The sequence below is a fragment of the Thermobia domestica genome, chromosome 9 (genome assembly GCF_964235325.1).
Source record: "Thermobia domestica chromosome 9, izTheDome1.hap1.1, whole genome shotgun sequence".
In the NCBI taxonomy this organism is placed as follows: Eukaryota; Metazoa; Arthropoda; class Insecta; order Zygentoma; family Lepismatidae; genus Thermobia; species Thermobia domestica.
The window spans coordinates 177189744-177204338 of NC_137462.1; the positions used below are offsets into that span (position 1 = coordinate 177189744).

At 34.6% G+C, this 14595-nt stretch overlaps 1 protein-coding gene across 5 annotated transcripts in view; it reads right to left on the reverse strand.

Annotated features, from left to right (window-relative positions):
- Window positions 1-1680: 1680 nt before the first annotated feature.
- Window positions 1681-14595, reverse strand: part of LOC145660453 (2-aminoethylphosphonate--pyruvate transaminase-like) — a 70331-nt gene continuing 57416 nt past the window's right edge. For all 5 annotated transcript variants that reach the window (XM_081725490.1, XM_081725489.1, XM_081725492.1 and 2 more), the window contains 3 exons: window positions 11942-12102; window positions 6218-6395; window positions 1681-2903 (listed from right to left, as the gene is read on the reverse strand). In XM_081725490.1, the coding sequence (XP_081581616.1) occupies window positions 6247-6395; window positions 11942-12102 (310 nt within the window). In that variant the 3' untranslated portion in view covers window positions 1681-2903; window positions 6218-6246. The remainder of the gene's footprint in view (window positions 2904-6217; window positions 6396-11941; window positions 12103-14595) is intronic.

Below are 14595 nucleotides of genomic sequence, written 5' to 3' on the forward strand. Positions count from 1 at the left end.
ACAAATTATGAGAGGTCTTCCCCACTCCCCCGCGGCCTTTGGTTTGACCAAAAAAAAAAAAAAATCACATCAGAGCATAAAATTTCAAAACCAGACAATTAAATTCAGAATAATCAATTTTGAATTGGACAATTCATATAGAATACATGTTGTAAAATATCTTAGCTTTTAAGACTACGTTTGTGAAACGTTCTCTCTTTGCACTAAAGTACCAACTGTCAATTGCAGTTTTCGGATCAAAGTTCTTAAGTGAAAGGCCATTGATGAAATTGTTGGCAAATCATCCAGTATACGTCAGTCTTCAGTGAATTCCTGTAGGCAGTCTTAACTCTGTTGCGACTACTGAAGCCTCTTCCACATGAAGCAGTACTCACAGGTTAAGTTGAACAAAATATGACAAGTAGAAGCAAATTGGGAATCTCGTAATAAAGTTTTCACTGTAAATCTTTTTCAGCATCTGATTCAACATCAATGAAGAAAACAAAAGTTTACTCGTATATTCTGCTCTTTCCAGGTCCGTTGTGAAGACTTCACATTTCGTGTTTTCTTTCACTCAGTGATAATTATTTCCATGCGAAACGGAAATTGCGCAACCCTGTGAGTTTAGGAAGAAACCATTCCTACTAAACATTGGTCGCCAGTTCTAAATTTCTAGTCGCCAGTGGTGACCTGGCGACCGGAAATTTTGCGCCCTGAAAATGGCACCATATTTTCGTGAAAACTCTGTGGTGGTCTTATACCAATATTATAACTTAGCACGAAATACCATTGACTGATCACACTATGTTTACGAAGTCTTTGACAGAGTTCGAGAAAATTTGGCAGGGATAACACACTGAATTCCTAGGTGCTCGCTAAGCATTTTAAGAACCTGAACCCATATTGAGGGTGAAAAGGAAGGGGAGAGGGTTTCTGCTGACCTCTGCATATAAATTTAAGCCCTAAGCATAAAGGCGCGTATTTTGGTACGAAGATTTTTGTTTTAAAAAAATCAGAATCATTAGAATGAATTTAATATGAATAAAAAACAGTAAGATAAGAATACAAAATTCGGACAGTTGTGAAACTGACCTTTCAGTTTGAACGTTTCAACTGAGAAGAATACGTATTCACTCTAGCATAAGAACTGATATGTATCATTAACTTTAGAAGTTCCACAGACATACATGTCCATGTTCAGGAAGGTGTTTAAGCAATACTAACTACAGTATAAAATACCAAAAATGGACAACTTCTCGTTGTCAGAAGATGGTAGTTCTTAGTCGTTTTAATTTTTAAAATTGTTTATGAATCATATACAATTATCTTTTGATCACTTTTCAAAATCTTTCTCCTTTATCTTTTGCTCTTCCATTAACTGAATTGGTAAAGATAAAAAGTTTGTATAAGTATAGAACCACACATATATTGAAACTTGCAAATTTCATTGAATTCGACATTTTTATAAAATAGTTTTCCTTACCTTACAAGATCCTCAATAATAATAATAATAATAATAATAATAATAATAATAATAATAATAATAATAATAATAATAATAATAATAATAATAATAATAATAATAATAATAATTAGTAGTAGTAATAGTAGTAGTAGTAGTAGTGGTGATGGTGGTGGTGGTGGTTGCTGTTTCTTAACAGCATGGTATTTGAAAATTCATAATGTATTAAAAACTAGAAGTACCCGAAATTTCTTTATTTCACTAAGAATGAGCCAATACTGAGAACAAAGATTAAGTAGAAGCAAATAAATCAATACTGCGTACAACATAATGTGGGTAATGAAGTTACAATTATGCTTGATGGTTACAATACATTTAGATTGTTTACGTATTTTGACAACAAACAAAAATCTACTAACTTAAAATTATGACAAAATCCTATTACTTGAAACATAATTTTAATGCTTATCATAGCTCCCAAAAATGGATTCTGCTTACACAGATTTCCATTATGAACTTTGAAGATCCCAGATTTAAATCAAGAAACTAGCTGCTACAAATTTATTTTATACGCATAAGATGGTGTCGTGCGAAAAATGGTCTGATGATGTTACACTCAGTCACACAAGTTCACTTGACAAATTGAGATTGGAGATCGATGAAGCATGCTGAGAATCGACTGCATAATTTCATGGAATTATTATCAAACCATAACAAAAACAATGACAGAAAAATGAGATCAATCAAAAATCTCAAGATAGTAGTGGAACTATTATTATGCGAGAAAATGAAATAATTGTAAATGACTCACATAATATCCAATCTTAAGCATATCACTTTAAGTACTTTGTATGTTGTATAAAATGTTATACAAAAGTTGAAAAAATACACTCATTTTTTTTTTAAAAAAAAAGAAGATACATATATGTATGTAAGATATATACCTGGTGGAAGACAATTCTGATCTGAAATTTCACTCTATTTTAATAACCCTGAGATCTGAACACTTATAAATCTCAACTGATAATAATATCATTATTACAAAACAATTTAACTGTCATAAAGACAATTACAAAGTCTCTACATTTAAGCCGAAATCGTTAATACAAAATATATATATATTAGTAACTTGAATATGAAATAACATTATTTACATTGTAAGTTACATGATTCTTAAACAAGAATATTATGTCCACAAGACTATTTTTTTTTTTTTAAGTCAGAAATAACATTATTATATCTTAAATACAACCACTCAACAAATTACTTTAGCAATACCATTAGACAAAAATATAGACATTCTCAACACCTCATTTAATCAATAGTCTTGAAGTAACATAATAATATTACTTATAATAAAAATAATCCTTCTTGCAAGTAGTACTTGAGATACACATTTTCTTCTACATTATTGTAAAAATTCTTGATGGGAAAAAGTGCAACTTCAATATTTAGGAACTGCCTGTAACAGAAAAAAAAGCAGGCTTTAACGTAAAACCTTACACTAAATGGAAATTTTCCAAACTACACTAATAAACATGGCAAACAAATTAAAAACTTAATAAAACTCTCATCATCAAGTATTATTATTATTATAATAATAATAATAATAATAATAATAATAATACTACTACTACTACTACTACTACTACTACTACTACTACTACTACTACTACTACTACTACTACTACTACTACTACTACTACTACTACTACTACTACTACTACTACTACTACTACTACTACTACTACTACTACTACTACTACTACTACTACTACTACTACTACTACTACTACTACTACTACTACTACTACTACTACTACTACTACTACTACTACTACTACTACTACTACTACTACTACTACTACTACTACTACTACTACTACTACTACTACTACTACTACTACTACTAATAATAATAATAATAATAATAATAATAATAATAATAGTAATAATAGTAATAAAATACTAACAAAGTGTTTGATTTTCAACAGACGCAAAAACAAAAACAAAAAAAAAAAAGTATCCAGATTTCTACTTAAGACTTTGGTAACTAGTTACACGTTAAAATATTTGGGTTTTATTTTTACATTTGTTGTGAAGATAGGTATAGAACTTTCCCGAAATATATATAGACAAGTGTTTGAGATACACTGTTTAATATGTTGTTTTATCTATTGTTTAGCTATAATATTTTATCTTGTTTTATTTTGCAAGATAAAAACTTCTAAATGTGCAAGACGAACACACACAACTAAAACTGAGTAACGACTAGCTGAAGCTAGATCATTTTTCTACTGTTTTCGACTTATGACGATTATTCGGTACAGAACAGAATACATATTTAAATTTCTACTGAATATCTTAAAACAAGTATGTAAAAATTTCAAAGCTCTTCTGAAAAAAAAAAAAAAAAAAAAAAAAGGTTTCATGAAGTTAGATGATTATCATGTAGTTTTGTTCAAAATATCCTAGAAATTTATTTCTCTTTGGAAAAACCTTGTACTAGCTTCTTTAACACGTTTGTTCCAAAGGTGGTTAAATCTTTTAGTTTTATGTCCCACGAAATTGCTTTGTAGGATAAAGGAGACAGATGATTAATGAATGTGGATGATAATGAAATAATTAGTGGAATGAAAATACAGAAGGAAACGGTTGATTGATTGATTGAGTGATTTTTACGTCCCGTTCAGCAGCGAGGCTATATGGGACGTGGACCTACTGATTAACGTGGAATCCGAACCACATGAGCTCCCGCCGGGAATCGAACCCGGGTCTCCCGCGCCAAAGGCGCGTTCGCTTACCGCTTAGCCACGGAGGGGCTCCAGAAGGAAACGGGTAACTCCAAGAAAACTCATGGGCACGACGTTATACAACACTCACATGGCTTTAGGATCGAACCAGGCACACCTCGCTCTAGAGGTGAGTGCTTAACCACTGAGTCACTATACTACCATCTTGGTTTCAAGACAATATTCTAAACTGTTCTATGTACGACTGAGAATAAGACCTCTTGTAGAAAGATGGTAGCGACATTTTTTAAACATGACTATGAGTATTTGCTGTGTTCGTGACTATTTTTAACTTCGAGAAAAAGTTATATACGAAGGCCGACTTGTAAGTCATGACAACTATTTTTCCCCCCTCACGAACTGGAGACAACACGAAAAATCTAGGATATACATTTGAAAGTATGTAGCAAGTACTTCTAAATGTTTCCACTAGATTGAGTATGAGAGCATATAGTAGGTGTGATCACGCACTCAAGCTTAGTCGATGAGTGACTGTATTCTGGAATGAAAGTGGGGGATCGCAACCAACATACGTGCTTCAAGATAGTAGTTCTCCGTCACAGTAATGTTATGCAGAGCTACAAGATGCAGTGGGTGAGCGTGCTTATTCCCTCTGCGTGTGCTTAACTCCTATTGAACAGTGGTGAGTTAGGCAGAGGCCTTCAAATGCGGAAGAGTCAACTCCCACTCTACCTCTCAGTGGACGTCCTGTGTCCAAAGACAAAGAAGTATGAGTCATTGTGATCGAATAGTGGTTAAGGCATGACAGACGGTGGACAGTGGTTAAATTAGTCCCAGCAAACATGAATTTTTGAGTCGACAGTGCGCCACATTGTCAAGAAAAACCTAAACATGCAGAAACGTGTACAAAGTTGGTGCCACACTATTTAACCGAACTACAGAAGTGGATATGCTACAAAACACGTTACAGAAGTCTGGAAAGATTTCTGAAAGCAGAATGTGTCATGCCACTCTGTCGGGTTTGAAGATCTCCACCTACCTCGTTACTATTCGATAGAACAAGGCCCATCTCCACCGCCTCCAGAAGGAGGGCATTCTCCTTGATGAATATACGGATCTATTACATAGTCACTTCAATTATGCAATATTCACGTCTTAAGATTTTTTGCCCCAGCAACTACATATAAGAGCAAATTTTAAAGTGTCAAAACAAAGATTTTGCATTATATAAATAATGGTGCAGAAATCATCTTGATCGCTGCCTGTCACATGTCAAATGGTAAAGCGGAACGTTATGAACTGATGGCTTCAAACTATGTCTTTTGTTTAGACAGGGAAGGTTTCCAATTCATGTTAGAGTTTTTATTGTTATGTCAATATTGAATGTATATTTTAATTATTGTTTCTCATTCCTTGCTTAGCAATCTTAACTTTGTTAAGTTTTGGATCATCTTCTTTTTATTATTATTATTATTATTATTATTATTATTATTATTATTATTATTATTATTATTCTTATTAATAATAAACAAATTTTCAAAAATAAGTTTCAATTTCATACTTGGCTGCAAGTAAAACTGAGTTTACAATGCTGTATTGTGTTTCATCTATAAGTTTTGAAAGTTTGGAAGCTCCAGGAAATCTCACGAACCAGAATTTAAAGTAAATGAAATTATCGTTTAAGTTCATCAGCGTATCAGCATGCTGTCTCCACATTTACATAAAGATTATAAAGTTTTTGCACGTGATTATAAGAGTTCTAATTCGGTTTCTTCGCCGTATATAACAAATGAATCACTTCTCTATCTGAAACACAGCTTTATGTAGTTTCTTCGGAGTATTCATTTCAGAATGATCTGTCTTTGGTTTCTGGTAGTAACAACTATGTTCAAACAGGAAATAATTTCTGTACCATTATTTCTAGCATTTTTATTAAATTCAACACTTTCAAATTTAAACATGCACCGTAGAAAGAATATATGACTGAATTTGTCAAACAATAGGGAGATACTAGTTTTCTTACCATGTTCAATAATCAGACGCACTCGATAGTTAGTCTACAGGAATAGGAATATCCATTTCCTTCAGGACATTTTCAATACACTCTAATAGTTTCTTAATATCCTCTGGAAACAGGTTGCCAATGTTTCCGATTCGAAAACATTCTGCACTGGTGAGCTTTCCAGGGTATATGACTTGACCTATAAAATCGAAAACAGAAAAATAATGACTATTCACAATCTAAGACAAACTTTAATAACACGCTTTCCCGTTTAGTAGTATAAGGGCAAGTAACTTTGGGTTTATATATTCTGCAGACAAAATATAATAAAAGACTGTGTGTTAAAAACTCAACTAAGAAAGCTAGAAAAATTTCAGTTTCTCAAACAAAGCATATTATATATATATAGTGGTCGAAGTGAGACGGTACGCGATGGTGTGCTATATCGCCTCTGGTTTTTCAGTGATGAAGGCATACCGCCTCTGGTTTTTGATGATCAAGACATACCCTCACGGGAGAGTAGATGCTAAACACCTTTAATAAATCCATTTTTATACACACTAGTTGACGAATAGTTTTGCACGTAAAAAAAATTTATTTCTCATGTACACACAATTTCTAAGTTGACAACACAGATATTTTTGTTACTTTTCCCCTACCTTTTGTTTCTAAAATGAGGTGTCTTCAAAGAAGTTCATCAAATTTATATTTTGACGTGCCATATTGAATTGTTTCTTTCGTATGTATATGTGTAGCTTCTTGTCTTAATTCATATAAATGTCGTGTTTTGAGCATGAGTGGATTTAAGGGTTGTATCCTGTGGAGGCGATTCGTCCTTGTTCAAAACTATCATATACCTTTCAGTTTCATATTTCATCAGTGTTTATTTGTTTTAACCATTTATTCATCATCTTACTTCCGTCCGTCCTACTAACCTTTTATTTCAATATGGAGCTTACATGGACATTTCCTAGCTGTTGTGTTTTCTTTCTTTTCTCTCCTTGCAACTCCTTCCCCTCTTACCTAATGAAGCATTTAGCCAAAGAGTTTACAGTATATCATTCTTGGAACGAGGTGTCCAAGTAAATTTACAAGGCATATTTGACAATAATCATATTTTATGTTGTGCATAAACCAATCCATATTATGTACTTCAGTGAATATTATTTTGCAATAGTTGCCAAAACGAATGAGGCCTTTATCTAACCGTGATACGAACTCGTTGATGGCACTTCCGTAAAATGTGGGCTCTTAACTGTTGAGTCAGCGTTGCATTGCTGTTTTGATATCTTCGTTACTGCCTTGTAAACATATTTTTGGGATGCCCTCGTATGACCTTCACGTTCGACAGCATGTACCTATAGAAAAATGATTCTATTATTCCAGGTGGTAACGTCACAGTGGTTAAAGATGGAGAATCTACTAGAGCAATGTTCCAAGCAGGAAGTGCTGGTCAATCCACCATGCAACCTGATCAAGCGCTCATCATCTACAATATACTCTCCCGGCCTTGAAAGAACATTTTGGAGGACACAGACTTCAAAGTGACAAAGATGTCAAAAAAAGCTACGCAACACTCACTCAACAGCCAGGACACCACATTTTGCAAAAGAGGCATCAACAAGCTCGTCTCACGATTAGACAAAGGCTCAATCATCTTGGAGACTAGATTGAAAAATAAAGTGTTGATTTGAAGCACATAATGTGATTGTTTATGTACAACATAACACAATTATTGCCAAATATGACTTGTAAATTTACTTTTGGGACGCTTTTCGTATATATAATAACGTTTTCGATATGTTTTAGTAATTCATGTTTCATGGCCGCTTCAGGGTGCTTTCGTTGCAACTAAGTGATCAACAAAACCTATTACACAAGTATCTAGCATAACGTAGGTTTTTTCTTTAACACTTTTTCTTATTACACATTAGCTGTTATGCCCGTTCTTGGCACGGATGAGATAAAATATAAATGTAAACAAACTGAACAACGAAAGAACAATTACGAAACATTTCTAAAATTTGATCTATTTTGTGTGAATATCCAACAACGTAGTGTTTTCAAGGGGATGGCCGATGGGAACTGAATTTGAACGTAAACACTATCGGGAGTGTCATCATACATCTGAGCGACCCCGATAAATATGGATTCGACACAAATATTGGTCATTTTCTACTACTTTTACATATCCCGGTAAACGCCCCCAGCCGATGGGGAGTGTATTTGAAGTCAACGCCTGTGGGAGTATCACCATTAATATCAGCGACAGCGAAAACTATGGATTTGACACTAACATCGGTCATTTTGGTTTATTTTTACATGTCTCGATGACTCTTTATTATGGCCTCCGTTCCTTAGCTGATAGGGGCTAAATTTGAAAGTAAACGTGATTTTTAGTTTCTCAATTGAGCTCAGCGACCCAGTAAACTATGGATTTCACACTAATATCGGTCACTTTCGATTATTTTTACATGTCTCCGTAACTCCCCTCCCCGCAGGTGACCCACCGGCCCGCATGCAATGGCGGCTGAATTTGAGAGTCATTGCTAATAAAAGTATCACCGTTGATCTCAGTGACCGCGAAAGCTATGAATTCAACACTAATATCGGTCATTTTCTACTACTTTTACATGTCCCGCCAAACGCCCCCTGAACCCCCCTTGGTTAGAATTTAAAAAAAAAAAGCTTCGCCTTGGTCTGGGGTCTGGACCAACGTATCCGTGACCAAAATTTGGTAACTCTCGGTCCACTCGTCTGGTCCCCAGGCCGGTCCTGATAAACGCCCTCCCTGAGACCCCCCTCGTTCGAAATTTGAAAAAAAAAAAGCGCTTCGTCTTGATCTGGGGCCTGGACCAAGGTACCCGTGACCAAATTTTGGTAACTCTCGGTCCATTCGTCTGGTCCCCAGGCTGCGCACAGACAGATACACATACAAACAAACTCTTTATTTTATTTATATTAGAAGATAAGATATTAGAAACTAACAATAAGTCAGTTGAATATGTATATATTTTAAATAACCAAATAAAAGCAGTAAGGAGCAGATATGCATGTACAGCTCAAATGTAGGATCGAAATTGACTTATGATATGACGATATTAACTTCAATTGAAGAATGGGGACACGGTGATTCACCTCTGATTCGAATCTAGATTATGTGAATTTGTAGTGAACAACATAGTGTCCCGTTGGTTTTCTCAGTATTTTCCCGTTTCCTCCCACATCATCATTCCATTAATTTCTTTCATAATCATTAACTTTCATTAATCAACTGTTTCTTTTAGCCGACAGGGAATAACTAGCACATACAACTGAAAGCATTTCTCATTTACAATTTTTATGTTAAGTACGAGGGCTATTTTTAAAGTAAGGTCTGATCGTCAAAAGACACAAAACTAGTAAAGATAATCCCATACATTTTTGGTTATTTCCTCTGTATACATTTAGCTACTTTTCTACATAGTTACGTTTCTTTAAACATCTATAATAGCGTTCAACAAGTTTTTGTATGTCCACGTTGTAGGCATCACCCGCCTGTGACCGAAGCCAATCTTCAATCGTTATTTTGATTTCTTCATCGCTGTCAAACCACTGACCGGCAAGAAACTGCTTCAGGTAGGGAAACAGATGATAATCGCTTGGCGCAAGGTCCGGGCTGTACGATGGGTGGTCTAGTAGCTCCATCCAAAAGATCTGATTAACTCTTGAGTTTGAGCAGCAGAATGAGAGCGTGCATTGTTATGCAGTAACAAAGCACCAGATAACAGTAGACCACGGCGTTTATTCTGTATAGTACGTCAAAACATCTTCACAGTCGCGCAGTATACAGCTGAGTTGATGGTTGTTCCTCGTGGCATAAACCAGACTAGCAGGATACTATGGCGATCTCAGAATACGGTAGCTATAATCTTGCGTGTAGACATTGTTCGTTTGGCTTTCACATTAACTGAAGATGCCATGTATCGCCATTCCATTGATTTCCGCTTCGAAAGCAGAGTTAAGTGGTATAATAATTGATTTCCCCTCACTGTATCGGATTCAAAAGTCAAAGTACAAGCCAATCTCGTCTTTTTGTGATAATCAGTAAGTAGTCTGGGAACCCATCGCGCGCACAGTTTTCGGAACTTCAAGATTTCAGAAACGATTGTGTACACCACCGACTGTGAAATGTATGGAAATTCCAGTGACAACGTGGAAATTGTGAAACGCCAGTTTTCATGGATTTTTGCGTCAACTGTACGTACCAATTTGTCTGTGATTACAGAAGGTCGGCCTGATTATGTCCCGCTCTTCCTTGAACAATCGCCCCCATTTACGCACTTAGCTGTCACTCACTGCATTCAGGCCGTACACCTCACATACCTGGCGATAAATTTCCACTGTGGATACGTTCTTTGCTGCCAAAAATCGAATCACAGAACTTATTTCATACTTGTCGGAATGCTCAATTTGACGAAAGATTTCAACTGCCAACAGTGAATCATACACATTGGTGTTGCCTCATGCCCAAGGCATACTGGGAGAGCGCGCGTATTCATTTCCACAGAAACAACAAACATAGCCAAAAGCCGCACTGAAAACCAAGATGAAGATTGGCTTCGGTCACAGGCAGGTGATTTCTACGACGTGGCCATACAAAACCTTGTCGAATGCTATGATAAATGCTAAACAAACATGATACCTTGTAGAACAATAGCTTGATATGTACAGAGGAAATAATAATAATAAAAAAAATGTATGGCACTATCTTCACTAGTTTTGTTTCTATTGCGAATCGGGCCTTACTTAAAAACTAGTCATTTTATTTTACTACTCCTATATGTTTAAAGGATTATCTGCATTATCACTTTATAAAAATACTTATATATATATATATATATATATATATTAGCAAATTCAACTTAAATCTATTGTAAATAGACCTTGGGAAATGTGGTTTTGCTTAGCGCGGATATTCCTTGGGACCAATTAACCGTGTTATGCAAGATATTCCTGTATTTAATCTGTCCTTTTTACTTTGGGTTCTTCTCATCAATCGTCGACTTCTTTTGGTTTTGTTTCCATTTTGTATTAATTACAAATTGCACTTTCTCAATTGCCCACTTGTACATTTTATTTTGGTAATTTTTGTGCGCCACTTCAACTCTTAATTTCTTTTGTGTTTATTCGTTCTTTTATTCATTACGTACTTATAATCTATCTTTGCATTTCCCTTAAATTTAACTACCGGTACAGAAGTATTCTAGCTTTCCCGCTTTCGTTCAATGTTTAATTTAACCGTATGTTTGCTCTATAAACTTTCTACTGGCGTGTTTTTAAGTCTGGGACTGATTTTCAAGGGCCTAACCCTTACGATCCTACTTTCCGGCTTTTCTCCACCATCCATCTTGCTTCTTATCCGTTTTGCCAATCCACTATTTTTCAACATCACAGCATTAACTATAAATTCACACATGAACATACGAAGGACGAACAAACAAATATCACACACTCACCTTTATACACAAGAAGATAAAGATAGTGCTTCACACTCGTACTAGTTATTGTACATATTAGCATTCTAGAAACGTTCTTACTTTTATTCATGAAAACCACTTCGAAACTTCTCTACAATCCTACATAATATTCATTTGTGCAGATTTATTTAGTATCTCTACAATCTTGTCCACCAAATTGTAGTGTTTAATTTAAATTTGAAAAAATAGAAGTTTAGACAAAGAAATAATTAAAGAGTGCACTTACCGTGGTCACTCAATCTCTCATAGAAGTAGTTGAAATTAAAATTAGGATGTCTTGGATAGTGGTAGGATGTAATAACGTAACTTTGACAATCAGCAGGTAAGAGTGATCTAAAGCCCATTGCTTTCATTCCATTTTGTAAAACAGAATTATTTTGTCGATACCTGAAATTATGGCGAAACCCATACTAGTACTTTCAAGTTATGGAACTTGTATAATATGTTTATAAATAATCAAAAATTCTATTAAAGCCTAAGTCTTTGTAATATTCATTCTTATTTAAAAGTTACGTTCAGTTCTTTCTTATTTACAATGGATAAATTCTCTTCTTCAATTACAAATTAATTATAAATAAAATTTACTATTATATTTATCGAAGAAAATATTAAGTAGTTTCTAATTTGATTAGTACAAGATATGACTTGTCTAAATAATTAAAATTCATATACAAGTAGCCTGAATCCACGACGATAGTGGGCTCACTACAACAATATTCATTGGTGTTTTACTGAAATCTGTTTGTTCGATGTTTACCGAACTATTGTCACACAAACGGAGCTCAGTATAACTTTAATCTGAATTCTTTCTTGAAACTGCATAGAAAAATACTAATATACTACTAGAATCACATACTAAAATCATATTAAAGATTAAAATTTGTTGCATGTGTTAGTGGAGGTTAAAGTGACTGCTATACTTCGTAGACTTAAACTGTTTACATTGATGAGCAGGATTATTCCTCTGGATTACATCTTGAACTACTATTATTCTAAGCTTTTTCTTCCTGTATGCATAGAAAATAGACAATTTTAACAGTTAAAAGTAAAGTTCAATAGATCTGTAAGTCTGTCTTCTGAAATTAGATAACCGAACTATAGTGCACTATTCATTGAAAGAAGAAGGTGCCACATTTTTTTCAAACAGTATTTTCATAACCACTGACATTCAAATAGATTCAGGTTCTGTGAAGTTTACTCACTCGAAAGCTGTGGAGTGTAGGATCATCTTATTTTTCTTATTTTATAATGTAGTCCCATTTGCTTGTCTAGGTTAACTTTATCTAAGTTTAATTTTTGAGACCTTGGTCCAGGGACGTGTAGTGCGTATTACCGCTGTTACCGGCGGTAACGGTAAAAATATTACAGTTTTTCGTTGTTTTCATATATCTTCAAATTTCATTATCGACATGGGAAGATGTTTACATTTTCCTTTTTCTTTTCTTTCTTTCTTTCTTTTTTTTTTAAAAAAAAAAGTTTGGATAGCCTATGCTTCATTTACATTGTGAACGAATGCAACATGCCAACACCAAATAGGAGCATACTGTTGTTGATACCGCAGGATTTCAGAGGTAACGCGAACCCCGATAGCGGTCATTCACTCCAGAAGCACCTTTTAGTGTGCCAGCGAGAAGCATCCTGTGGACTCGTATTTGGACTTTCGGAATGGCCCTTATGTTACCGTTCGGCTGAGTGAAACAGGAAAAAATAGGAACGTTCCCTGTCAAAACAAGGAGAATCTAGAATATCATCAACATGTATATTCTACTCACCGCCCGCTTAGGAGTCTATTCGCTCTCCTCTCGCTGTAGAGGATCGAGCGGGCGGTAATTCTACTATACTGTTTCGTTTGCTTCCCCATTCTAAGGATAGAAACTTGACTGTAATTTCAATATTCATAAGGTTATTTCATTGTCTTAACAGCATACAATTTCGGACAAATATAAGTAGAAGGTTTTTCATACTAATAGCATTTAACACATGTTACTGGAAACATGTTCCAGTGCATTATTTATATGTTAATCTATCATTTTTACACAACTTTTGTATGTTAATACGTTATCTTTAAATTTGAATAATACAGCAACAGTGAACAAGAAGAATATATTCCATAGGATATTCTAACAAAAATTTAATATAGGTTTACTTTGATTCAAAATAAAGTTTCTCATTGAATGTTAATTTGAGCTTATGGGCATTGTTTTTTTTAATTGAGATTTTATTTCTGTTTAAACAGTATATAAAAATTTAGATGGTTGTCTCATGCCTGAAGGAGCAAAGATATTGTCAGTCCCTGAAGTGTAATTAAATATACAGAAATGCCTATTGATGAAACACATTGTGCTATATGGGAACTGTTTCAAGAGCAAGGGGGAATAGTAATGATAATTAGAGCAAAGCAGAGGTGTTGCCCGCGCTCCTTCCAATTCGAGTAATTATTATTATTTAGGATTTATGCTAATTAAGTTGAAAATATTTTGCTTTTAATTTAATATAGAAAACTTTCGATGCAACAAATTTCCAACTCTAGCCGCTAACCTACTAGTTGAATTTGGATTTCGATGCAGTTGGATGTGTTGAAAAAGAACTGTGCAATCGTCTTCATCGTGCCGCAGTTTCACTGTCTAACTAATTTTCAATACGTAAAACTTGTTGCTCAAACATACGATGAAACTCCAGTTATGGTTGGTGAGGTAAGGAACTGCAGCCTCTTGTTAATTATATTTTCATTCTTATGCCCATAGACTTAATTTAGTTTTAGAAAAGTCCGTTGATTATACAAAAGGGCATAGGCGTAAATAGCACCCCCGCAACCCTCGCGGCGGGGGGCGCACGAGCTCCAGGGGCGCAAAATATATAGAAACTAGGGCGCATAACTAA